Source organism: Notamacropus eugenii, chromosome 7, assembly GCF_028372415.1.
Source record: "Notamacropus eugenii isolate mMacEug1 chromosome 7, mMacEug1.pri_v2, whole genome shotgun sequence".
NCBI lineage: Eukaryota > Metazoa > Chordata > Mammalia > Diprotodontia > Macropodidae > Notamacropus > Notamacropus eugenii.
Genome location: NC_092878.1, coordinates 115,616,787 through 115,643,983, shown reverse-complemented (window position 1 = coordinate 115,643,983; position 27,197 = coordinate 115,616,787). Strand labels below are relative to the sequence as shown.

The following is a 27,197-nucleotide window of genomic DNA, read 5'->3' as shown; positions in this document are numbered from 1 at the left end:
TAGGATCAACTGTAATGTTCTTACCACTAGGAAATAAGAAATACAGGTTAAGGGGTAAAGAAAGCTATCTGGCCCTACAGGACAAAAGAGAAGACGGAGACAAGGGCAGAGAGGGAGGATAGAAGAGAGAGCAGATTGGTCACAGGGGCAATTAGAATGCTTGGGGTTGGGGGGGGGAGGAGATAAAAGGGGAGAAAATTTGTAACCCAAAATTTTGTGAAAATAAATGTTAAAAGTTAAATAAAAAAAAAAAAGTAAGGGAGGGCAGAGGTTAAGTGACTTGCCCAAGGTTATAGCTAAGATTTGAACTCAGGTCTTTCTGCTTCCCAGTCCAACACTCTATCCACTGTAACTTCCAACTAGGTCTTCTGATATTATAGTGAGTATTCTTTCCACCACATCATTCTGCCTTTACTTGACTCAGAGACTTTCTCTACCAATTATCTCACACTACCACACTGGATTTCCATAAGTTCCTTGAAGGGAGAGACTGTATTTTAAGAAATCATTGAATTCCCATTCCCAAGCCAGTGCCTTGCACATTACAGGAGCTTAAAAAAGACTTGCAGAATGAATGAGAAAAGAAAACAGACTTGTAATCTTCCAAATTTATCTCCATTTCAACAAGATTCCAAATGTTCGGCAACAAGAAGTGAATAACATTGTGGAAAATTACTCTGAAATTCATTTCAATTGGGCTCCAAGTCCAGCCATCATATCAACCCTTCTGCCTACTAGAGGCAAACAGCTGTGAGCTGGCAAGGTCCTCTAAGTCAGACACTGAGTCATGGGAGTAAGAAACTCAATGTGCTTTCTGTGGAGGCTGGCTGGGAGAAGCAATACTCACGTGCGGAAAACAGAAGACAGGACAGAGACATTAAACCTTCATGAATTGGCAGTCATAGTTACATGACAAGAGGAGTTAGCCTGAAAAGAGTTTCCTGAGATGGTAAAGAAAGCCTGAGAAAAGGAACAATTTATCAGGCGATAGGAAATGCTTGAAAACAGGAAGAGTCTAAAAGAATCAGTATCCTTTGTATAAAGGAAGAAAAACTTAATTTGAATTAGTAGATAATTGGCCAAGATGGGAACATGTTTAATCTTTTAAAAAGACTAGGAGAAAAAAATTAAAAAGGTTTGGTTGAGCATGTTCTAATCCACAGATGTTGGGCCACATGTTCAATACTAACAGTGGTAACCAAGGTGGACACACTCAAACAAACTGCATCTCAATGGAGCTGTCCTTAACGTCTCCACAGCTGTTAACATTTTGGCACTGAACCCAACAGCAGAGGCCAGCAAGGATCTGGTCTCCACAAGCTTTCTCATAAATGTTTTTAGTGAGTTCCTTTTTTAGGGAAACATGAAGTTGACTCTAATGTAGAAGGGTTGAAAAGATAGTTAGTTTCTTAAAATAAAAGCAATTGTCCAATTTGCAGCTATTGTTGTAAACAGAGAAATAGACTGGATTTTTCTGGAGCCTTAAGGAATCTACCTCAGCACAGAGTGCACTGAACCTCTCTTGTTTATTTTGGAACTGGTTTCGTTGCTGTTGGGAATTAAAGATGTGACAAATCCTTCTACTGAGTGACAGCTTATTAGCTTAAAGAATTGCTTAGGGGCAATGAGAAGTGTCATATACCTAGTGTGTGTCAGGGGCAGGGCTTGGACCCAGGACTTTCTGACTCCAAGGCAGTGTGGTGTGGTAAACACAACATGGGACAAGAATTTAGAAAAAGCCATTTTCCAAGGGCCTCCATAAATTGTCAGAATCATAAACTCTTAAGAGTTAGAAGGAGTCTTAGAGGTTATCAAGTCCAATTTGTACATAAATAGAATTCCTCCTAAAATATCCCCAACAAAGTGTTTGCTGAAGACTAAGATAGTTAAGACAGTGTGTAGGATATCCCTTGAAAACTATCAGTCTTCTCCTGTCTTCAGATTAAGCCAAAATAAATGGAAGGAGTTTTTTTGTTAGCTGGTAACCTGAACTCCTGATGAATTTCCTGACTCCCTCTCCCTTCCCCCCCATCATGTGTTAGATTAAAAGGCATAGACTTTTATCTAAAAGGACAATTCCCACATTTCAAGTGTTTAAGCAATGTATCTGTCACATAGTAGGTGCTTAATAAACCTTTACTGATTTATTTCCTTATTAAGAGGACAGAAAGAGTTCCTCTGGTTCCCCGATGACTTGGGCTGCCTCCAAATGTACATGTACAAAAATATTTATAGCAGCTCTTTTTGTGGTGGCAAAAAACTGGAATTTGAAGGGATGCCCATCGATTAGGGAATGGATGAATAAGTTGTGGTATACGACTATAACATGGAACACCATTGTGATATAAGAAATGATGAGCAGGCAGATTTAAGAAAAATCTGGAAAGGCCTACATGAACTGATACTGAGTGAAGTAAGGAGAGCCAGAACACTGTACACAGTAAGAACAACACTGTGTGGTGATCAGCTACAATAGGATTAGCTCTTCTCGGTAATACAATGATTGAAGACAATTCCAAAAGACTCATGATGTAAAATGGTATCCGTAGAGAAAGACCTATGGAGTCTAAATGCAGGTCAAAATGTATAGTTTCACTTTTTTGGTTTTCATATTTTCTTTCTTGTGGTTTTCCCTTTTGGCATGATTATGTTTTCACAACATGACTAGTGTGGAAATATATTTAATGTGATTGTACCTAAATAACCTATATCAGATTGCTTGCTGTTTGGGGACACGGTGGCAAGGAGGGAAGAAGGGAGCAGGATTTGGAAATCAAAATCTTATAAAAGTGAATATTGAAAACTAAAAACCAAAATAAAATAGAAAAAAAAATATAGATACAGGTATTTTGTAGATTTTGATATACTGATTTAGAGACTTTTGTCCCTGTAGGAGTAAGACATCCCAATGCCTGTTCAACTCCTGATGTGACCGGCCAAAGTGCTATGTCTTCTGATGAACATGTAGAGCCAAGAGGACTTTGCTAAGAGAGCAAGCTCCAGTTCAATGAAAGGAAGCCAAGGCAGGTAGACCTTCCTAGACTTTTCCTTGTTTTTTTACTGAGGGCCCTTAGTTTAAAGTATCCCTCTCCAAGGTCACAGCAATCATTATATTATTTTAATTATTGAAAATTTACCTTATTTTTTAATTAATGTTATCTGTTTGTTACACCATTTGTTTTTACAATGTCTCCTCACCCCCAGAAAAGCATCCCTTGAAAGAAAGAAAAAAGACTTAGAAAGAAAGAAAAAAACAGCTTAGCAAACTTATGTCTGCTAGCAAAATGCAGTATTTCATACTCATAATCCCCCACATCTGCAAAGAGGAAAGGAAGATATATTTACTCTTGTCTGGTACTGAGCTTGGTATGATTATTAGGTGCATTGCTTTCCCGGTTGTGCATAATGCAGTCTGTATCTCTTCAAATCTCTCCCTCCATGTATCTAAGTTTAATTCATTGTTTCCTACAGCAGAGTAATATTCCATTACTTCCATGTTCCACAATTGGTTTACCATTCCTCAGTGGATAGGCATCTACATTGTTTCCACTTGTTTGTTGTCACAAAAGGGCTATTATGAATACTTAGGTCTATATGGGATCCATCTTTCTGTCTCTAATATCCTTGGGATAAATGATCAGTATTGGGATCTTTTAGTCAGAGATCCACAGAGTACATCATGGGTCTATTAGACCTCTTTAGTAAAAGGCATTTTACTCCCTTTGTTGGCCTAATTTCAATTTGGTTTTTTGGAATAGTTGGATAAGTTCACAGTTTAATCAACAAACATATTAGTTTGTCTGTCTTCAGGCAGTTTCTTTAGCACTGACTTGTTTCATCTTTTCTCTCCTTTACTAATTGGTCCATCACTCCATTTAATTCAGTTGCAATTCTCATCATGCCTGTTACCATCCAGGTAAATATATCACCCCCACAGTCCCTATATAACCTTATCTACCTCTAGTACAGAAAACACTGGAGAACACAGAAAAATCGCTGCAGAGTTCTTTTTGCAGAGCTATTCTGCTCCTTTAGAAAAGATTGCATTTGGAAAGGAAGGCACAAGGAGTAAAGTCACCTAGGCATAGGATCTATTTCATTCCAAACCTAATTTTCTCCTCCCTCCCCTTGCCCCGTCATCCATTCCTCTGAGATGTACTTAGTTCTAAAAGCTCTAAATTTCCACTCCTAGACCAAACTCTGCTGCAATTAGTCAGGACAGTAGACATTCTGAACTGGGAGCAAATATTTCTGAGTTGTGGTTTTCTTTTCTGCCCCTGAATTTTATATTTATTTTATATTTAAAAGGTTATATATATTATATATAATATTATAATTAATATATAATATAATTATATATATATATATATATATATACATACATTAAAGTTTATAATAGGGAAAACAAAGTTCAGTAAGCTTTCTGTGACTTAACATACACCTGCTGTTATACCTTCCAGGGACCAGGACATTACCATCTGACCTGCTGATGTGCTCCATGGACCTCTGGACCTTGTCATCTGCCCTCATATTGTCATTTAGGGCTGCGAGACTTTTCATGTTCCCAGAAACTGAATTCTCCTATCTGTTTTGTTTTTCTCAAATAGAATGGTGAAATCCTTGAGAGAAAGGACTGGCTCATTTTTTTCATGGTATCACCAATGTCTTAGCTCTGTGCTGGGTTTATAACAAGTATTGAACTCAGGTTTTTTCATTCATTCATTTTTCAGAGATGGGGTTTTTTAATAACATGATGGAGATATTCTTTGTGTTTTCCTAACAATGAACAAAGCAAACTGAAGAAGTAAGTCAATTAACATCTATAATTGAGAACAGTAGGCAGCTGTTTCTACTTGGGTGGAATGTGTGGATCTGGGTTAGTGAAAAGGTTACCCAGTCAAGGACTGGGAAAGATCCTCTGAATTTCAATGAGTAGCATGTAAATAGCATGAGAAATCCAGCCTAAGTTTCATTCCCAGTCTTGGGTTTTTGGCAAATCTTCTTGAAAGGGAATCACAGAAACAATGATCCTACTTTGCTAGATTTGGGGAGGAGTAGAAGTGAGGATGCAGAAGACACATAGGAGAAACCAATACCAAGCTGAACTTCTCAAATTGTAATCCATTTCAACTGTGAAAACATTAAAGAATGCACCAACGAAGCGTTCAAACTGATCATTTGGATTTTTGTATTCATAGGGGCTATTTCAAATGCCTAAATGAGGAATTCCTACTACCAGTGCAGGCAGGTGTCTTTGAGAGTTGCTTACAGCACTTGCCCAAGGTGGGACTTTCTGGCTTTCAGGACGTTTTTGTTGCCTCTCTTTGTGTAAATAATAATAATAAGAAGTCCCTGAATCTTTAACAAACAAGGATGCTTGCGTATCTATTATGGCAAGACACAAACAGTGCCAAGTACTAGGGATACAAAGACAAAAAGAAAAATGTCTCTGATTTTCAGGGCTGCCGTTCTATCAAATAGGTAATAAGATGGAAGAAAAGAAGTAATTGACCATTGCTGAGTGGGAAAAGGATCATCAATTACTCAAAATGAGAAATCAAAGATATTTCTTTGTCTCGAGAAATTTCAATCTCCCAGTCACCCAGATGCGCATTCTCATACTTACCAGTTGGTTACTCTTCCTCATTAGTATTAAGTCTTATTGATTCTGCCACAAAGTCTCTCCCAGGTTCCCCCTTCTCTCCACTCAAACACCTCCTAAGTGAGTACCTGCACAGACCTTGACCTAAAAGGCCCAAGGTCTCCCAGTGCATCCTGGGCCATCTCCAGTCATCCTGAGGAATATCAGGTCACTGGATTCACATGGCTCTGGAGAAGTGAGGCTGGTAACCTGCACAGCCCTCCTTTAGTCAAAACAAAGGCAAGCGCAAGTCATGTCATCATTATTCTGATGGCATGGTCTTCTTTGGCAACGAAGGATGAACACGATGACTCAAACACCTACCATTCTAGTGTAGGCCCTCACCATCTTTAACCTGGATTCTGGCAATAAACTTTCATTTGAGCACCCTGTCTCCGGGCCCTACCTATCCTCTGTGCCCAAAAAACTTTGCTAAGGCACAAATCTGATCAAGTCATTCACTTCTTAAAAACAAATTAAAGTTCCCTATTTCTTCTCTAAGATAAAGTAAAAAGTTTTAGCCTGGCACTTTAGGACCTGCAAAATCTGGTTCCCATCTACCCATCTGGATTACTTTCACATTGTTCCCTTTCATGTAGTCTTATGTTCCAGCCAAACTAGACTACTCCTCTAACTGTTCCCCAAATTTATTCTTCCATCTCCTGCTTCTATGAAATTCCATAGGCCATCTCACATGTCTGGAAGAATTTCTTCCCTTCCTGGACCTCTCAGAATCCTTAGCTTCCTTCAAAGTTTAGCTCATCTGCCTCTTCCTCCTGGATGTTTCACCTTGCTTCCAAGGTGGTTACTTATAGCTTAATCAACTGAAGAGTCAGAATTTTTCTGCTAATTACAGTGAGATATAGATAAGCTGACCTAAAGATCCATTGAGATACCATGTAAACATTTACAGTTTAAAAGGGAAATTGGAAAATCTGGTCAATGGCAGCTGTTTCCCCATACTGTTTCAAAAATAGTCATTCTAGTTGCAAGAGCATAATGATTAGAGTTTAAGGACCTTCCTCCCTGACTGGCTAGCTATGTGACTTTAAACAAATCACTCAGTTTACTCATCTTTAAAAAGAGGAATTGAACCAGATATTCTCTAACATTCCTCCCATCCCTAAATTCTCTGTCTCTCAGATCCCAGAGATGTAAACACGCTTGGTCCTTATTAATTATCTGCTTTGTGGAGACAGGTGACTGTGCCAGATTATAGCTAAGGTCTCTTTCAGCTGTGAGGACTCCACGATTTTATTATTGAAAGAGCTAGGTTAAATAAATACCCACTAGAAATATGCATTCATTTGTTGTCATACTTAGAATAGAAAATGTGTCTAGAGAAACTGAAGTGCTTCACCACATTCTTAGGTTTGCTACTGTCACTTCTCTTGCTAAGATGACCACACTGATCCTCTGGCATATGTGCCTCTCTAGCTGATATATATCTACATCTATATATCTACCTATCTATATATACACACATAAATGTATGTATATGTATGTATATATTTATATGTGCAAATGTGTGTACATATATATGTGTGTATATATTTACATGTATACATACATATATATGTATATACACATAGATAGATTAGATAGGTAGGTAGATAGATAGATAGATAGATAGATAGATAGATAGATAGATAGATAGATAGATAGATAGATATCCTGGAAATTTTCCTTAAAATTTTTGAATTCATCTCATGTGCTTAATCATTGGTTTGGGTAAAAGTGCTCATTGACATAGCTAGAAAATAAAGGAAGAGATGGTAATGGGGGAAGCATTTCCTGGGATCAAACTACCCATCAAAGAATATTTCACTATTGAATGAAAGTACACCAGGAATTTACTCCTGATTCTTTTGAAACAATGTTAACTACAAATTTAATTCAGTGTTAATTTATGAACAGCTGACTATGTGCCAGGCCTGGGGAATATAAGGATGGAAACAAAACAGATACTGCCCTTGAGGAGCTTTCGTTGTGTTGTGGGGAAATTACATAAAAGATTATATATAAAATACGGACCATATAAAGAATTAGTAAATGGGAGGGGCAGAGGGAAGCTAAGAGGTAGAAGGGAGAAAGACCATTCCAGGCACATAGGACAAGGTAAGGAGATGGAAAATGGGATTACCAGTATAAGAAACAGCAAGGAAGTGAGGTTTCTTGGAATGTAGAGTGTGAAGGAATCCTTAATCAAAGAAGTGCATATTAATTATACATTTGACTGATGAGGAACCTGTGTCACAAAAAGGTGTAATTACGGGGACAATAAGAAGAGTATTAAAAATGTTGCATTTCAACATTTCTCATGACTTCCTCTCCCCTACTTCTTAAAATAACCCAGCACAACTTTCTGGCCATTGTTTTGAACTTGGAGCATTTTTAGGGAAAAACAAGAGAAGGAAGACAGTAAGGGAGGGATGGAGAGTTGAAGTAAGAGTATTTTATTTTTCAGAAAATGAAAAAAAATCCTGTCTGGAAACATTTTAAGTATTAAAATGTGCTCTGCCTACTCATTTGGACAATCTTGGGAAGCAGACGCTATTATTATCAACCCCATTTTATAGATGAGCAAACTGAGGCAAAAAGAGGTACATATCCAAGGCCAGGCATTTAAAATGTTTCCAGTAACAAGTCTTAAGTGAAAACACTTCTTTCAAGTGGTTCAAAGACTGATGCTGAGTGAAATAGACAGAACCAGGAGAAAATTGTATACAGTAACAGGAAAACGTCGTGATTGCCAACTTTGACAGAAAGCTCTTCTTAGGGGGGCAATGATCTAAGACAATTCCAAAAGACCACATCCAGTGAAAGAACTATGGAGTCTGAATGCAGATGGAAGCAGACTATTTTGTCTTTTCTTTTTTTTGGTTTTTGTTTGGTTTCTTGTATTTCTCCCTTTTGTTCTTATTCTTCTTTCACAACATGACTAATGTGTTCATATGTTAAATATGATTATACGTGTATAGTCTATACCAGATTGCATGTCATTTTGGGGAGGGGAAAAAGGGGGGAATTTAGAACTCAAAATCTTATAAAAGTGAAGGTTGAGAACTAAAAATTAATTAAAAACAAGTGGTTCAAAAGTTAAGCTAATATAAAATATCATAGAGACATGAGGATAATGTTTGTTTTTAATATAACCTATAGAAAAATCAAACTTAAAACATATAAGGGATGTAGGTATTGGCCTATTGTCTTTTCTTCTTATACTTATGGTTGTAGTTTTACAGTGTTCTTGGGAAAGAAGAAGGGTGGCTCAGGTACAGAATCTGTGATGGAAACTAACTCTTCTGAATGCCCAAAAATCTAAGTAGTTTCCAAAGTATCCTCTGCCAAGCTCCACCCTTTGAATGGAACACTGGCGTTAACTTCAGTGCCAAACCCAACAGACCTATTCATTGTTTTGAGCCCTTTTAGTCTAGGATATCAAAGGCTTGAGTCTTACATCTTCCCGGCCCCCCAAAAGTCCAAAAAACAACCAGCAAAAACCCTCATGCATATCTGCTGCAATTCAACCAAAAAAGGTTGAAAAAGGAAAAGGTAAAGTCTGTAAATAGCAAAGAGAAATTGGCAACAACTATCTAACTTAATTCCAGGATTTATAAATCAATGAAGTACAGGTAGTTTTAAATATATGTGTGTGTGCGTGTGTGTGTGTGTGTGTGTGTGAAGTTGTCTATGGAATGACCTTTTCTGAGATATATTTTGATAATTACATTAGTTTAAAAAAGATATTTAAACTGGTAATATTGGATGTTGGGAAATTTTTAAAAAGCATCTTGGTTTTATTTTTATGATGTGCTGTTTTGAACAAGACTGAGTTATCCTAGAACTTTTATTTTTCCATTTTTATTATTTCTTTGTTTTTCTTCTGTTAAACTTCTAGTTTAACTTCTAGTCCAGTTATGTTTGACTGTTCATAACCCCATTTGGGGTTTGACATTTCCTTCTCCAGCTCATTTTACAGATGAAGAAATTGAGGCAAAAAGGGTTAACCGACTTGCCCAGGGTCACTCAGCTAGTAAGTGTCTGACTTGATTTGAACTCAGGAAGATAAATCTTCCTGACTCTAGGAACAGCACTTTATCCACTGTAATACCTAGCTGCCTCCCTAATAGCATAGCATTAGCTATAGTAGAATGGAATGAATTTTGAGGTCGTCTGATCGAGAGGTAAGTTGGTAGTGCAATGGGTAAAATGCTAGACTTGGAGTCCAGAAGATCTTAGTTTAAATGTTGCTTCAAACACTATGTAGCTGACCCTTCACAAGTCACTTAACCTCTCAACTTCAGTTTCCTCATCTGTAAAATGGGGATAATAACAGCACCTAGGATTGTCATGAGGATCAAATGAGATAACATACTTACACCACTTTGAAAATCTTAAAATGCTATATATTCTATTATTATATATTATATTGTTGTTATAGTATATATTATTATATCTTCTATTGCTATATACGCTGTTATTTTAATAATTAGTCTACCCTCCACATTCAGTTAAGGCCATACCAAACAATCAAATTAGATTAGAATTTATCTTTGTCTTAAACATGGCTAGGAGACACTATGACATTTGAGAGTGGTCTACAATCATTGCTGCTGCTGCTCTGTGATGTCTGTCATAAAAGAGCTCCTGACTGAATGTAAATTTTTTTTTCCAGCTGCATCACTAATCATAAATCATAGGTGCGGGAAAATCATCTACATTCCATTCCTCAGTTCCTCACTTGTAAAATTCAGGAAAAAATACCCATTTGTAATTATCTATTTTAGGTAATGTGAATGAGATAGTTATTCATTCAGACATTCATCAAACATTCACTGCTTATAAAAAGTAGTGAATAATATTATGTGTCAAAAACCCCTGGAGGGAAAATGAAGGTTTCTAAATACATCTGAAATACAATGAATGCCTTTCAAATCCATTTTGCAGCTAACTTCCTCAAACTACAATTAGGGCTCCTTGCTAATAACCAGATATCCAGGTGGGCATAACTTCTATAACACAAAAATCCAGTAGATTAATCTGACTAGATCTACAGTAGTGGTAATCAGTGTTTAATTCATTCATTTTTTAGGGAGCTAAAGATGAAACAACCTTTCCCATGCTTTTGTAGCCAAGATGATTGCTGACATGCTTACAGTTGGCACAATTAACAGTCAGGGCTATTGTTATCCATATTATTATTCATTTTATTCCCAACCTAAATCCTTCATGCTAAGGTTTAAACGTATTTCTATGTTTGTGTCTTGCAATAGGTCATAGCGTGTATTTCTTCTCCATAATAAACTCTGATATAATAAGTAAAACCCAGGCTACATTTTGCCAAAATGGGTAAAAAGTACTTTTCATCCTGTATTGGTGAAAGATTATCAATAGAGGAGAGAGAGAGACAGAGAGACAGAGAGAGACAGAGACAGAGAGAGACAGAGACAGAGACAGAGAAAGGATATATTGTCCTCAGGCTATATAACTTTACTGTTTTCTTTTCCAATTGGTTGGTGGTTTGTTTAATAACACATATTCCATTTATAGGGGCAGCTAGGTGGTGCAGTGGATAGAGCACCAGTGCAGGAGTCAGGAGGACCTGAGTTCAAATCTCACCTCAGATACCTGACACTCACTAGCTGTGTGACCTTGGGCAAGTCACTTAACCCCAATTGCCTCATCTTGGGTCATCTCTAGTCATCCTGATGAATATCTGGTCACTGGATTCATATAGCTCTGGAGGAGAAGTGAGGCTGGTGACCTGCACAGCCCTCCCTCACTCAAAACAAAGGCAAGTTCAAATCATGTCATCATTTATCTTATGGCATGGTCTTCTTCGGCAACAAAGGATGAACACACGCACATGCACGTAATTCCATTTATAGTAAAATGATTGGGCTTGTGGGAGAAAACCAATAGTAATAAACATGTGTAATATGAATCCATGCTTTCAGGTATAAAATAAAAACTATTAAACCACAGTAATGGATCATTTTCATGTTTATAAACATGAATTGTTTGAGTTGGAACAGGACTTCCGAGAACATGTAGTCCAATCCATCTCTGAGTAAGACTCCCCCTTACAATAGCCCTGACAAGCAGTCATCCAGACTTTGTTTAAAGATGTCCAGATGCAAGATAACCTCAAAGAGAAGGTACCAGGAACAAGAGTGAGAGGGGAGATGGAAGACTGGGAAATAGACAAGGTGGTATTTGAGTTGAACCTTGATGAAAGCTAAAAAAGTTAGCTGGAATTAGTGGAGATGAGGAAGAACTTTCCAGGCATGGAGGCCAGTCAATAACAATGCCCAGACCTGGGAGATGAAGTGTTATGTTTGAAGAAAAGTGAGAAAGCCAGTATCTCTGGAATATAAAATATGTCAAGAGGAATAAAGGAAACCATTCCTAGCTCTGAGAGGCTGTGATTTGCCTAGACCTCATTCTCTATTGCGTTGTTCTTGGCAATTCAGGCTATTCTAATTTTATAACTGAACAGAAACCAAGGGAGGGGCTGCTGAATATTACAGGTGATGGTCTCTGACTTGGTAATCTTTTCAAAGATTTATTAAGATACATTGCTTCCCACATTAAGAGAAGTAGCAAGGCGTTCAGACCCAGGAGGTGATAGCTTCTTTGTGCTGTACCCTTGTCAAAACACATTTGGAATACTGTTTTCAGATGGGATTCAATTAAGTCTCTTTTTATTCCAAGAACACCATTTTCCTTTTATACCACACTGCCTGCCTTGCATGTCTTTGGAGAGATCCTATAAACAACATGTCACTCTTTGTAAATGTCTATATTTTGATTAAGAGAGGGAAATATTGCTGTTGTTTAGATGTTTTGCAATGGCGTCTGATGCCTGTGACCCCATTTAGTGTTTCCTTGGCAGAGACACCTGCCAAATGGAGTGGGTTGCCATTTTCTTCTCCGGCTCTCTTTACAGAGGATGAACTAAGGCAAAGTGACTTGCCCAGCATCGTACTGATGGTAAGTGTCTGAGGATGGATTTTAACTCAGGTTTTCCTGACTGCAGACCAGTGCTCAATCTCCTGTGCCATCTAGCTGCCCCAGAGGGGGAAATGAGAAGGGAAGAAAATGGTTTGACTAAAGGAAACCAAATGAACAACTGATGAAAAAATGTGAAGGGGCATCTAAGCGTCTCAAACAATAGAAACTATAAAATAGGAATTTGTTAGGTAGAAAGGCGTCCTGAGATTTCTCAAAAAACCAAGATTAGAGCAAAGAATAAAGGTACATTTTATTAGGGTGGGGGGGGGGAGTATAATTGAGTTGAAAAACAGAAAGTCTTACATAGCTTTAGGTATAAGTTGAGAACTTAAGAAGAGAAGTTAACATAGATCCTAGACTATTTAAGGTGGAAGTAGATTTATAGAGGATTCAACTCTTTCATTTTACAGATGAGGAAACTGAGGCTTAGAGAGATTAAATTATTTGCTCAGAGCCACATACCTCCTTGGCTACAGAGTCAATACTAGAATTCAGGTATCCAGAGGCCTCATGTAGTATTCTCATCATTTCTCAGAAAGTCAGATAAAGCACAGAAAAGGTGGAATTCAAGTGCCTACACATAGTCCTCCAGAACTAGAAATCTCCAAGTTAGACTGTCATAATGCTTTGTATTCAACAAATAGAGTTTGTATCCCGAGAAATCACAACTCCTGTGATATGACAGCCTTCATTAAGTTCAATTAAAAAGCATTCATTGAGTATCTACCATGTGTCAGGAACGTTTGTAGAAACTGGAGATACAGGAATAAAGAGTGAAGTGATGTCTACACACAAGGACCTTCCATTCCAATGGACAAAGTAACAAATGCAAATATTAGTACATACTCAAGGAAACTACCTTGGGAGTATGCTCTAGATATTTTGCTGCTAAGGATGTATATGGAAAGTATCAGGGAAATGCAGGTCCCCAAGAAGAAATAATCAAGTCCCTGGATGATGACAGTGGACATGACTGTGAAAACAAATGGCCTAGCATTTCATCACAAGAAATGCAGATTTACTAGAATAACAGATAAACCCCAAGAATTAAAAATTCTGTGCTAGTTGATCTCCATTTATGGGGGCAATTTCTTTGGTTTGGAGAAAAGCAAGGACAAGTAGCAGAAAGAGTACATGAAAGGTGGTTAGGTGGCTCAGTAGTAGAATGCTGGGTCTAGACTCAGGAAGATCTGAGGTCAAATCTGGTCTCAGATATTTTCTACCTGTTTGACCCTGGGTAAGTCACTTAATATCTGCCTGCTTCAATTTCTTCAATTTTAAATGGGGATAATAAAAATACCTACCTCTCACAGTTGTTGTGAAGAAGAAATGAGTTAATATTTGTAAAACACTTAACACAGTATTATTATTATTAATCTTAAGGTCTGGAAAAGGGAAGATTAGGTGGGATTGGTCACTATCTTAATCTTTTTTTTTTTTTTTTGTGAGTTTTTAATTTGCTTTATTAGTAGGTCCTCTTCATTTCTAATTCCAATAATATAATTAAAATTATATGATGCAACTATCAGCAAAAATAATATTCACTTTGCACAAATTAATTTTAAAGTCTCCCTTGTTAGGGCGTAACTATTGCATAAAACAATGCAAAAAAGTTTTTCCTACTGATTCAAACTTCTGGGAGCCAAGATGGCAGAGGAGAAATAAATTGCCATAATTCTCCCATATTCACCTCCAAAAAACCATAAAATGACACCTCCCCAAATTCTGAAAGAGTAGAATCAGCAAAAAAGAAGAGATGAAAGAACCTTTTAGCCCAAGAAACTTGGAAGATCGGCAAGAAAGTTGTCTCACTCAGGTAAAGGGGGAATGCGGTCCAGGACAGGTAGCATCCCAGCAAGTCAGTAGCAAGTCCACCTCAGGAAACCATTGGGAGATCCTGAGCGCCAGTACTGGGGAGCAGACAAACACCAACACTAGGTCCCTCCATGTGCCTCAGCACAGCCAAGGGAACTGGCAGATTCCAGTTCTGAGAACCAGCACACACTTTAGTATAGCCCCAGGCAAACAGGCAACCTCTAGAGGGTGTTTCATTGCAGCCCCAGGAAATACAGAGACTCGTGACCAGCCCCAGTGTAGACCAGAAATCAGCACCAGGACCCCAGCTTAGCACCAGCTAAGCTGCCATATCCCTACAGCTTTCAGTAGCAACTATCACCCCCCCATCACATCCCCTCAACAAAGCACCAGACAGGAGGGTCCCCCATGGGCCTCAGGGCAACATCAGTGCATCACCAGGGAGGAAGGGAGAGGTAGATTGGAGTAAGTTTTTCACAACAAAAGGCATGAGAGAGCTATTATAGTGGAGGGGAAGATGGGAGGATCGGTGATGGGCATCCCTTTACCTTTAGGCCTTATTAATATTGGCTCAAAGAGAGAATTATATATGCAATCTATTGAATATAGAAATCTATCTTCCCCTACTTGGAAGTAGGAAGGGAGCCGATTAAGAAAAGGAGGAGTAGGGACTGGCAGAAAAGAGAACAGACTAGGGGAAGTGGTAGACAAAAACAAACACTGGTGAGAAGGGAAAGGGTGAAAGGAGAGGACAAACAGGAGAAAAAGTAAGGTGAAGGTAAATACACAAGCAGTAATCATAACTGTGAATGTGAATGGGATGAACTCTCCCATAAAATGGAAGTGAATAGCAGAGTGGACCAAAAATCAGAATGCGACAATATCTTGTTTGCTTGAAGCAGAGAGACACACACAGAGTAAAGGGCTGGAGCAGAATCTATCACACTTCAGCTGAAGTAAGCAACAACATAAAACAAAGGCAGCAATCTTTATCTCAGACAAAGCAAAAGCAAAAGTAGACCAAATTTTAAAAGATAAGGAAGGAAACTACATCTTGCTAAGAGGTCATAGACAATGTACTAATATCAATACAGAACATATATGCACCAAGTGGTATAGCATCCAAAATTCTTAAAGGAGAAGTTAAGTCAGTTACAGGTTTATGACCAAACAAGAGATAGACAGCATCATGAAATGTAAACTAGACAATTTTGATCATATTAAATGAAAAAGCTTTTGCACAAACAAAATCAATGCAACCAAGATTAGAAGGAAAGCAGAAAACTAGGAAACAATCTTTACAGTAAAGTGTCTCTAATAAAGGCCTCATTTCTCAAATACATAGAAAACTGAGTCATTTTTAGAAGAATGATAAATGGTAAATGGTTAATTGATATGAACAGACAATTTTCAGGGGAAGAAATCAAAGCTATATATAGGCATATGAAGAAGTACTCTAAATCATTAGAGATTAGAGAAAGGTAAATTAAACTAACTCTAAGGTACTACTTCATACCTATCAGATTAGCTAATATGACAAAAAAAGGAAAATGATAAATGTTGGAGAGGATGTGGGAAAATTGGTATACTGGTACTTTGTTGGTGGAGTTGTGAATTGATCCAACCATTCTGGACAGCAATTTGAAACTATGACCAAAGAGCAAACAAACTGTGCATACCCTTATGCACAGAAAGTTATGGTGACAGGGAAGAAATCATGAAAAAGGGAAAAGGAATCACATTTACAAAAACAATTATAGTAGCCCTTTTTGTGGTAGCAAAATATTGAAAACTGAAGGGATGCCTATCAGTTGGGAAATGGCTGAACTAGCTGAACACTCTCATAAACCATACAGATGGCCTTGAGTAAACTAGACCTTTTCATAGGTATCACAGTATTTCTCCAGAAAGTTCTCAGCAACAGCCTGGTTGGGGCCAAGGAAAATAACATCGTAGTCACCAATACCCCTTTGACTGTTTATTCACTACACTTGATTCAATAAAATTCATTCCTTTGAATTAAAACTAAATGAAAAGCAAATAAAAATTTCTGATATACATACACGTTGATAAATAAAATGTTTCAGTTATTTAAAAATTGAGAAGTTTTTTAAAAAATAGTTATGATGCCAACAGAATATAAATAAGCAAAGCAAAACTGGTGAAATATATTACTAGAAATCATAGAACTTCCTATTCATGTACTAGTCTTGTGGTCATAATAAATAGACTTATTTTTTAAAATTTATTTTTCCTTCTCCTCCATCTTTCCCTGCCCTGAATTACCTTCTACTCTAAAATATATTTTTTAAAATAAAGAAATACATTTAGATAAAGAATTTTGGAAGGTGAAAGATGAGTGGAAGATGTAACAAAGAAGCAAGAAAGCGTAAAAAATGAAACTTGAAACTCAGCAGGAAAATGACATTCTTTACCAATAATGAAACAGAGAAATTATCTAGTCTACCTATTTTAGAGATGAGGGGACAGGCACAGAGTTATTTTATAGAGAGTCATTTAAACTTTAAAAGGAAAGAAAGGGAGAAAATTGTCTATGCTCAGATTCTGCAAATGGGGTTACTTGGAATCAGAAAGGAGAGCAACCTTACATGGAGTAGCAATGAGACATTGAATCATCCATTATTACTGATTCTGACCAAATAGGGAATACCGATCGATGTGGAAACACTGGGAAACACTAGGAGAAAGTGTATGAGGACCTATCAGAGTTTGTAATAACTAAGAACATGATGAGGTACAGAAAGCAATTCCAAGAAGCTCAAAGAAAAAAACATGATCTTTTCTCTTGAAATTTTAAATTGGATGATGAATTTAAAATTCTTGGCAGCACTGATAAAGTATATAGATTACAAACTATGCTGAACAAATGAGAAATTATCAGAAAATGCTGATCTATATGCAAAGACAGTTCTCTATTCAACTAGGATAGTTTCTGTTTTCCTTTAAGGTACACCACATACGCACACACACACATACCACACAAACACACACACACAGAAAGATACAAAGAGGACCTGTAGGAAATATGTCAGGAGGCTAAGATACAAAATGAGTTAAGGCTTTTGAAAAATGTTAAGATGTTTTGAAACCATGCTCAAAGCGAAAGGAGAAGAGGAAGAAATAAACATTGCTTGGAATAGATGGTGTAATTATCTAAAGAGAGAACCATCAAAGAGAGAAAGTAGAATTACTTAGCCACTACGTTAGCGTAAATCTAGTGGCAGCTAGGTGGCTAGAGCACCAGGCCTGAATTCTAAAAGTCTCATCTTCCCCAGTTCACATCTGGTCTCAGGCACTTATTAGCTGTATGACCTTGGACAAGTCACTTAATCCTGTTTGCTTCAATTTCATCATTTGCAAAATGAACTAGAGAAGGAAATGACAAACCACTCTAATATCTTTGCCAAGAAAACCCCCAATGGGGTCAGAAAGGGTCTGATATGACTGAAATGACCACCACCACCACCAAGTGGACAGAACCAAAGAGAATATTTGGACTGGTTAATGATCACACATGAAGTGTGTGTGTTCATCCTTTGTTTCCTAAGAAGACCATGCCATCAGAGAAATAATAACATGACTTGCCCTTGACTTTGTTTTGAGTAAGGGAGAGCTGTACAGGTCACCAGCCTCACTTCTCCTCCAGAGGCATCTGAATCTAGTGAGCACATATTCATCAGGATGACTGGAGATGACCCAGGATGAGGCAATTGGGATTAAGTGACTTGCCCAAGGTCACACAGCTAGTGAATGTCAAGTGTCTGAGGTGAAATTTGAACTCAGGTCTTCCTGACTCTTGCACTGGTGCTCTATCCACTGAACCACCTAGCTGCCCCACATAAAGTATAAGCTTCAATCTTAAGCTCCACATTAAAAAAAAAAAAAAAAAGGAGTGGACAAGTCAGGTGTGACTAGAGGCAGGTAAAGACAATATTGAGTAGACTTGAATAGTTGAAGTAACTTACAGTGCTTGCCTCAGGGAAGAAAATGTCTTGGATGAGTTGGGGGGAAGACAGTCAAGGTGGAGATTGTCTTCAAGTATTTGAAAGGCTGTCTTCTGAAAGAGATCAGACATATTGTGTGGTGGCACTAGTACCCATAATGGAAGGTCATGAGGTAGTGGATAGATTTCACATAAGGAAAATCTTTCTCATCATTAAAGGTATCCAAAAAATAAAATAAAACTACTTATTATTTATTTCTCAGAGGAAATGCTTAAGTGAAGGGTGGGGGAAATTACCAAAGACATAACAATGTGGTAGAGAGATTGGTCCACATATCCTCTAATGGCTTTCCCAGTATTAAGATTCCTTGATTCTAGGACTTTGTTTAGATGAATAATTTTAATGAAACTTGTACCTTTCCTTATAGAACTTGAAACTCACTTTATAATAAAGGTATTTGTTATGCTCTGATTAATAAAATGTCATAGTATGACAAATGAATTTCTGCTTGAGAGAGAAAGAGAAGTGATCGATCATTTTCTCCTCCCTCAATAGTTTTCCCCTTCATTGTGTTCAGTTATAGTTGTGTTCTCACCAGTACATCAGATAGATTATTCCTTCCAGGTCTATAAATTAGGAAAGTCCCACCATTATTGAGCAATTTTTAGCCAACTCTGTTAAGACTTCAATGAGTCCCAATTAATGGAATTCCTGCTCTGTGAACCATTTGAGAATAGTAATAAAGGAAGTGATTCCCATTCTTATCCCTTTAGGATTACAAGTAGTTTCATTAATTTATTAATCCATTTATTCTTCAAATGAAAAATGTAAAAAACTGAATATGGACAACAATTGGAGACTGGTTCACATTTTTACGTGCATATCTCAACGGGAGTTATTTCAGCTTGTGAAATGGGATGGTAGCTAATGACAATACTGAAACTGATGTTTTTATTCAAAAGAATTCCTAAAACATATAGAACTGCACTCATGAATTCTTTACTTCTCACAAGATTTTACAGAAAGTGGAAGGTGTTCATCATAAAGGGGAATTTTTAACTCAGGACTGCCACTTGTCAATAAATATGAGAGAGAGATGAAAATATATGTATATTATACATATATATAAATACATGCATATGTTTGCATGCATCTGAGTGTATGTATACATATATACATACATATACCTATACACATACACACATATAACATATATATATATATATATATGATCATAGTGATGTTAGAGAGACACTGAAATCTATTGAGTAAAGGATGATATGATCAGATCTGTACTCTAGAAATATCACTTTGACAGTTGAATGAAGGCTTGACTAGGGTGAGGAGAGACTTGAGGCAGGCAGATTCATCAATAGGCTATTGCAATAGTACCAATGTGGGGTGATAAAGTTTTAACCAGGGTGGTGGCAATGTCAGAGAAGAGAAGTGGGAATATTTAAGAAATGTTACAAAGGTAGAATTGATTACAATATACACAAATCTAAAAGAGTACGTTTGATCTCCTTTAGGTAGAAAAATGAATTAAAATTCTGGCTAGATCTATCTAGGCCATGATAGAACTGGAAAGATCCTTTAAAAAATTTTTACAATACATGCAACAATTGTTTTCTAAGCCCTTCCTATGAAAATCCTCTACTATGCTAGACAGGAATGGATAGCCTTGGAATCAGGAAGACCTGGGGTGGAATTCTGTCTCAGGCACTGACTAGATGTATGGTTCTGGGCAATTAATTTAATTTATGTCAGCCTGAGATTCCTTCTCTGTAAAATGGGGATAATAATAGCAGCTTCACTTTACTGGATTGTATGGAGAAATAAACAACTTTGGACATCTCAAAATGTTATGTTCACATGTTGCTATGGTATAGATATAGGTACATCAATGTTATTATTCCAGTACCTAGGGAACACAAATATAAAAAGGAATTAACCTTCTGTTCTTCCTAACTTTCCTCTCACAATTGAGGATATCGCTATCTTCCCGTAAATTATGTAGGCTATGTGGGGGTCATAACTGATTCCTCACTCTATTTCAATGCTACTATTCCCGCATCCATTTTATTGCTAAGTCCTGTCGATTCTACCTTTACAACATCTCTTGAGTATGCTCCCTTCTCTGTTCTGACAATGACACCGCCCTAGAGCAAGCTCTCATCATCTCCTTCTTGGGCTATTGCAAGAGCCTACTGATGGGTTTGCCTGCCTCAAGTCTGTCCTCACCCTAGTCTGTCCTTCATTCAGTTGTCAAAATGATCTTCTTAGAGCACAGGTCTCACCATATCACCTTTTAGTCAATAGACTCCAGTGTTTCCATAACACCTCTAGGATCAAATAAAAAATTCTTGCCATTTTAAGTCCTTCATGACCTCTCCCAACATCATCTTTTAAGTGTTTTAACTTCTTTCACCACACATATATCCACTACACTGGCCCCTTTATTGTTTCCACAAACAAAACATTAATCTATGTACTCTGGACATTTTCATTGGCTGTTCCCAATGCTTAGAATTTTCTCCCTCTTTATCTTCACATCTTAAATTCTCTGGCTTCCTTTAAATCCAAATTAAAATTCTACCTTCCACAGGAAGTCTTTTAAGCCTTCCCTCTGTTGATTACTTCCAACGTACCCTATGTGTAGCTTGTTTGTATATAATTGGTTGCAGTTATGTCTCATCCATTAGGCTGTGCCTGACATATGGTAGCTGCTTAATAAATGTTTGGTGACTCACTGATTCTCAAGGAGCTTATATTTTATTGAGGGGATCATTTTGTACCCAGATTAGTAAATGCAAGAAAATTTGAGGAGAGCGAGAATACTAAAAAGGACTTGTTCTGGTAAATATGACTTACATTGCGTCTTCCATCAAAATGATGATACAGGTCTTAAAAGACCATGTGGAGAAGGAAGAGCATTCCAGGCACTGGAGACAGTCAATGAAAATACTCAGTCTGTAGATGGAATGCTGATTTTAAATAAGAACTAGTAATCTAGTTGCATAGGAACAAAAAATGTGTGTAAGGAAATGCCATTCAATAAAGGCAGGTAGGCACTAGAGTGTAGAGGGTTTTAAGTACCAGACTGAAGATTTTTGTACTTTATCCTGGAGACAATAGGGAGTCACTGAAAATTTTGGAATACAGGAATAGCATGGTTTCACTAGTCCTTCAGAAGATATTTTTGACAACATGAGGATGATGGGCCAGAAAGAGTAGAGAACTGAAGCTGGGAAACCACTTAAGAGGGCCGTTACAATAATCCAGGTAAGAAGAAGTAGATGGAAGGAAGGAAAGAAAGGAAGGAAGGAAGGAAGGAAGGAAGGAAGGAAGGAAGGAAGGAAGGAAGGAAGGAAGGAAGGAAGGAAGGAAGGAAGGAATGGAAGGAAAGAAGCAAAGAGGGAAAGGCAGAAAGAGAAGAAGGAAGGAAGGAAGAAAAAGAAGCAAAGTTCCTCAGCACAATTAAGTGTTCACTGTATGCCAGGTCCTGTGTTGAATGTGGAGGACTAAACTGCATTTGTGAAGCTTTTGAATTACATTTGCAAAGCTTGGAAATTCCCCTACCAAATACAAGTCAACAATTATTTAATTATTACCTACTGTATACCAGACATATAGGTGCCAGGTAGGGCAGCTAAGTGGCACAGTGGATAGAGTGCTTGGGCTGAAATCAGAAAGACTCATCTTCCTGAGTTCAAATCCGACCTCAGACACTAGTAAAACAAGATGGAAAAAGAAATGGCAAACAAATTCGGTATCTCTGCCAAGAAAACCTAAATGGCTGTCACAAAGAATTGGACACAACTGAACAAGCACTGTGCTATGTGTTGTAAAACAAAGAAAGGCAAAAGACATCCCTGCTCTCAAGGCTCTCACAATCTAATGGGAAAGGCATAAAAAAGATCTGGAAAGGGCGTTAAATTATTCTAAAATCACATGGTTTGGAAATGGTAGCTGGGAAGCAACACAAAGGTTTAATTCCATGAAAGATAAGGTAAAAGTTTACCTGAGAGAGAGTGAGGTCATGGAGAAAAGAGGGTACATATGAGAGACGCTGTGAATGACTGGATAGTAGAAAAGAGCTAAATCAAAGATGACCTTGAGGTTGAAAACCGAGATACCCAGAACAAGTTCAGAGGAGGCACAGATTTGTGGGGAAGTTAAACAGAGATGTTTCAACCAGAGAGAAAGATAGATAACAAGCAATTAGTGAATGTGAGCCTAGAGTTCAGAAGAGAGAATGGGGCTAGATGTAGAGATTCTGAAGTTTTCTGCATAGATAACAATTCAAAGAAAATTTGATGAGATCACTGAGGGACTAAGAAGTCTGAGAGAAATTCAATGGGTATGACTCAACCAGTCTGCTGCTCATTAACTTTAATTAATCAATTAATCTTTGAATTCTTCCATAGCTTTAGAAAACAATAGTATCAGTATAGACAGTATATACTACACAAAAGGGTAAATAGGTTTAGTTCTGATAATTTTGACATTATATGTGACTAGTCATCTAGCACCTCCTGCCTCTACTCGGTTACAAGTTAATAGAATTTTGCCAAAAATTTAAAACTATGAACATTAATAATTCTCCAGTCATAAATACAGAACATATTCCTCCTTCCTTCTCTTATCTCTGTTTGAAACCAACACAATCATTGGGACATGTCTTGGTTGATAAAATATTAATCTTAAAATTATACTGAATTTACTTTTAACTATGACATGGATAAAACAAGAAAAATGTTTTTACGCATGGAGTGGTGGAAGGGGAAGGAATTTTTTAAAAATCATTTTTGAAATAAAGCTTAAGGGAATCTTTATAAAATGGAAAGCATGTCTTTCAACCAGAATTATATCAAAATATGCCTAGAAACTAAAACTATATAAATTAGTTCTGAAACACAAGATTAAATCAAAATTGGATCTAAGATCTTATCAGAACTCCACCTCCACAAAAAACAATGAAAAGTATGAACACAATTTTAACTGAAAAATCATCTTTCAACCTCAGTTTATCTTTCAACTAGCCAGCTTTGATCTTTTGGGAGACATTGTAAAAATCCAGGAACTTTCTTGGCCCCTAGCATCTGGATAAACAACCACCTTATCTATTCAGGAAACTGGACAGAATTACCTGAGTGGGGATTCACTTTCAAAGGGTCACTTTTTAAAGGGAATTTATTTCAAACCAGGAGCTTTGAGCCTAATTGTCTGCCAATGGTTTATTTGATCATAATTCAAAGTATGTAGAAACATCCCTGATCAATTAGGAATAGGCAGTAGTTTCCTAAGCATTATTAATCACCTAATTGTTCTTTTGAAGCTGCGTCTGCAAACTTTTGAAGTTAAATATAAGGCCATTCTCTCTCAGATATACTGAGACTTTCAAACTTCTAACTAGTCTAGTTTTTTTAAAGAAATAGTTTAAGGGACCCACATGCTTATGGTTCTGTTTTACATAACTTTTATGATTTCGGTATATAAATCAGGTTACTTTTTTTAAGTATTATTTACTGATCATCTCTTACATCGAGAACATTGTTCTTGGATTTTGAGTATAAGTTTAAATCTAATAGGAAGCACAGATTAGTGGGAAGACACCAGATATAGAGAATAAATGACAATCAATTTTTCTCTTAACTAGATCTACATGCTCAAATTAATGGTGTAGTGCAGAATTTAGGTCCTCTTTCCTTTCTTCCTATCATTCAGTAATGCTGGCAGAAATACAATTTAATAATCTCATTTTTAAAATGATCTCATCCTTGTCTGAGCTATAGCATTTAATACTCTGAAATTTACCTTCTTTGTTGAGTCATTATTGTCTTCTCTTAGCCCCTTGATTTGTAATTTCAGGGATAAAATAAATTTCATAATTTTAGTTTTTATCTAACAAGGTTCTTCTGTGGAAGCCAAATAAATTGAACTATTCCAAATCCAGAAGTACCCTTAACATCTTTTTTTTTGGGGGGGGGGGTGTCAAGATTTATGATTTTATTGGGGCTGGGAGTAGAAATGGCCTCCATTGATAACGATCACAATTGTTTTGGAATCTTAAAGTCTGTGAGTTACCTGAGAGTTAAATGAATCAACTGTGGTCCTCTCTGAACTTACTAAAAATAAAATGAAATAGAAATATCACATCCTATTTTTCAGTTAGAAAACTAAAGGGCCAAAAGGTGAAACAAATTTTTTAAAAATATAATGACTACAATGATGTAAGTGAAAAGATCACTAAATGGGAGTTGCATATCTCTGAAGGTCCCAGAAAAAAAAAAAAGAATGAAATATATCTCTTTGCCCAAGTCAGAGAGGTGGGGGACTGTTGGGGGAGAATACTAGATGCATCATCAGATGACATACCTGATATCTGATGGTTTTGCTTAATTGTTTTTTCTTTCTATCAAATTACTTTACTTCTGTGGAATGAGACAATATTTGTAAACACTTAGAACAATGCCTGCCCAGAACACTGAAGTCACTTAATAAATGCTTTTCCTCTCCCTTCTTCCCCTCTGTCACAGGAAAATTTTCAGTTTGGAGGAGGTAGGAAATAGATACGTTGTAAAGCTAAAAGACATCAATAAAATGTATATTTTTAAGGTTACTATCAGGGTTGAAAATTCAATACAGATTCTTTAATCATTCCATTTGATAATTCAACAAACTTTCTAACACAACAGGTTTTCATCAACTAAAGACAAGGGTAAAAGATTATATTATATATTATTTTATATATATTATTTATATATTTATATATATACATTATATAAATATATATTTATGTATATTATTTTATATAAATCTTGTAATCTAATATTTTCATTCTACTAAAGAAAGCCTTGATTTAAAAGAAAATCATTTAGTCACTTTTTTATTAAGAGGTACTGCAGATCAAGACCAAGGTGAGAACACAATTCTGAAACTGCTGCTTTCTTAATATCTCAGCCATAGCAAAACCCAGGAGGAAATACTAGGAAAGAAAGTACCATCCAACATAATTACTTCCTCAATATACCTTTTATCTCCCAAACAGATTAGCAGCTCCTCAAGGACAGGAACATTATCTTATATTTCCTTAATATCTCCTACCCCTGTAGTATAGTGCTCTGCTCACAATGAATAGTTGTTAATAGGCTAACTGACTCACGCAGTAAGTCACTCACCCTTACTGGCAGACAGAATAGTTCTGAATTGTTTTAAGGATCTGGAATCAGTTACAGATTTTTGTAATAGAAAAGAGCAGCTTCTATTTTTTTAAAAACCTGGTAGTGTTCAGAAAGGCTTTGCTATGTGCTGGATAGTGAGTCTATAAGATCATCCTACAACAAAGAAGCTTTTGATAAGCCTAAATTAAATATAGGGGCAGACCAAATTTAAACCTGAATAATTTACATAAGCTGTTTCTTTGTAGGATTCAAAGGCATTCTATCTCTTTACCCACCTAACTTATCATCAGCATAATTCAGATTGAACTGTTAGGCTTTCATTGCTTCTCTATTGCCTTTTATAGGAGCCAGGACGCATAAACCATGCCTGTCACTCATTCTCATGGAAAGGACAAATGACAATATTCATCTGGCTCTCCTTTAGCAATATCTTGTCCAGAACTAGGTTTTCAAAACCACTTCCTTTCTTAATTTCTTATTCATGTAAAGGAAACTTTTACCCCCTGCCAGCAAATTGCCTTTAAAAAAAACAGCAAGTGAAAAAAAAGTAGTCCTCAACTCTGTTTGTCAAAGACTACAGGAAAGTAAAATTCAGCTGTGAGTGACCACTTCAGCACTTTCCATTTCAACACTATTATGCGGGTTTATTGCATAGAAATGAAATTTTCAGTTTGATAATATAGTTATATAACCATCCCTTGATGGTTACATAACCAAAACTTAATTCCATAAAAGAAATGATTTAAGAATTACTTCAGTTTAATTTTTTTTTTTTTTTTTATAATTGCATACTGTTAATTACTGGCTATGTAAACTCTGGAAAGTCAATTATCCTCCATGGTCCCTGGTCCCCTCATCTTCAATATGGGAGATTTAGCTACATGGCCTTGGAGATTCTTTAGTAACTCTGAATTGATGTCATCTATGATATAATTGAGCAATTAGTCAATCAACTAGCACATACTACATGCCAGAAACTGCAGATTTAGAAATATAAAGAAAGGCAAAGAATAGTCTGTGCTCTCAGGGAGCTTCCGATCAAACTAATGGATTTAAGAAAAGGGTCTCTTCCTAAAGTTTCATGTCTGAACTTTAAATATGAGATTTGAAATGTTCAAAGTTATGTATATTTTCTTATTGACAATTGATTTATACTATATCTGTGCATAGATTTGTATGTACACTTTTCTTATCTAATTTCAGACCATTTATTTATATTGTATGTGTACATATGTGTGTATATGTATTTATATATGTGTATATATAATTACATATATGTGTTTTTGTTTCCTTTTCTTGTTTCAGATCATTGATTAGGACTGGATGGGGATCATGGAAGGCATACAGTCCAGCTTTCTCATTTTGCAAACTGAGGCCCAGAGACTAAATGACTCACCCAAGGTCAGATTATCAGTATTCAGCAGAGCTAGGCTTTGGCCCCAAATCCAATATTCTTCCACCATACTGTGCCCCTCTGGAAAAACCTTGAATATAGACCCTTTTCTGAAAAATACCTTCCCGTCGTTAAGTATTCTGATAATTACATTGGTATGTCTGGATCGATCTGAATTCCTT

General features: G+C 36.7%; 1 protein-coding gene across 2 annotated transcripts in view; it reads right to left on the bottom strand.

Annotated features, from left to right (window-relative positions):
• Window positions 1-27,197, bottom strand: part of ARSJ (arylsulfatase family member J) — a 123,549-nt gene that overhangs the window by 92,947 nt on the left and 3,405 nt on the right. Inside the window, exon 1 of one of the 2 annotated variants that reach the window (XM_072623677.1) lies at window positions 18,460-18,650. The exons of the other annotated variant lie outside the window; for it this stretch is intronic. Within the exon in view, the coding sequence (XP_072479778.1) occupies window positions 18,460-18,569 (110 nt within the window). The 5' untranslated portion in view covers window positions 18,570-18,650. Of the gene's footprint in view, window positions 1-18,459; window positions 18,651-27,197 lie in introns of those variants that run through there. 2 annotated transcript variants of the gene reach the window in all.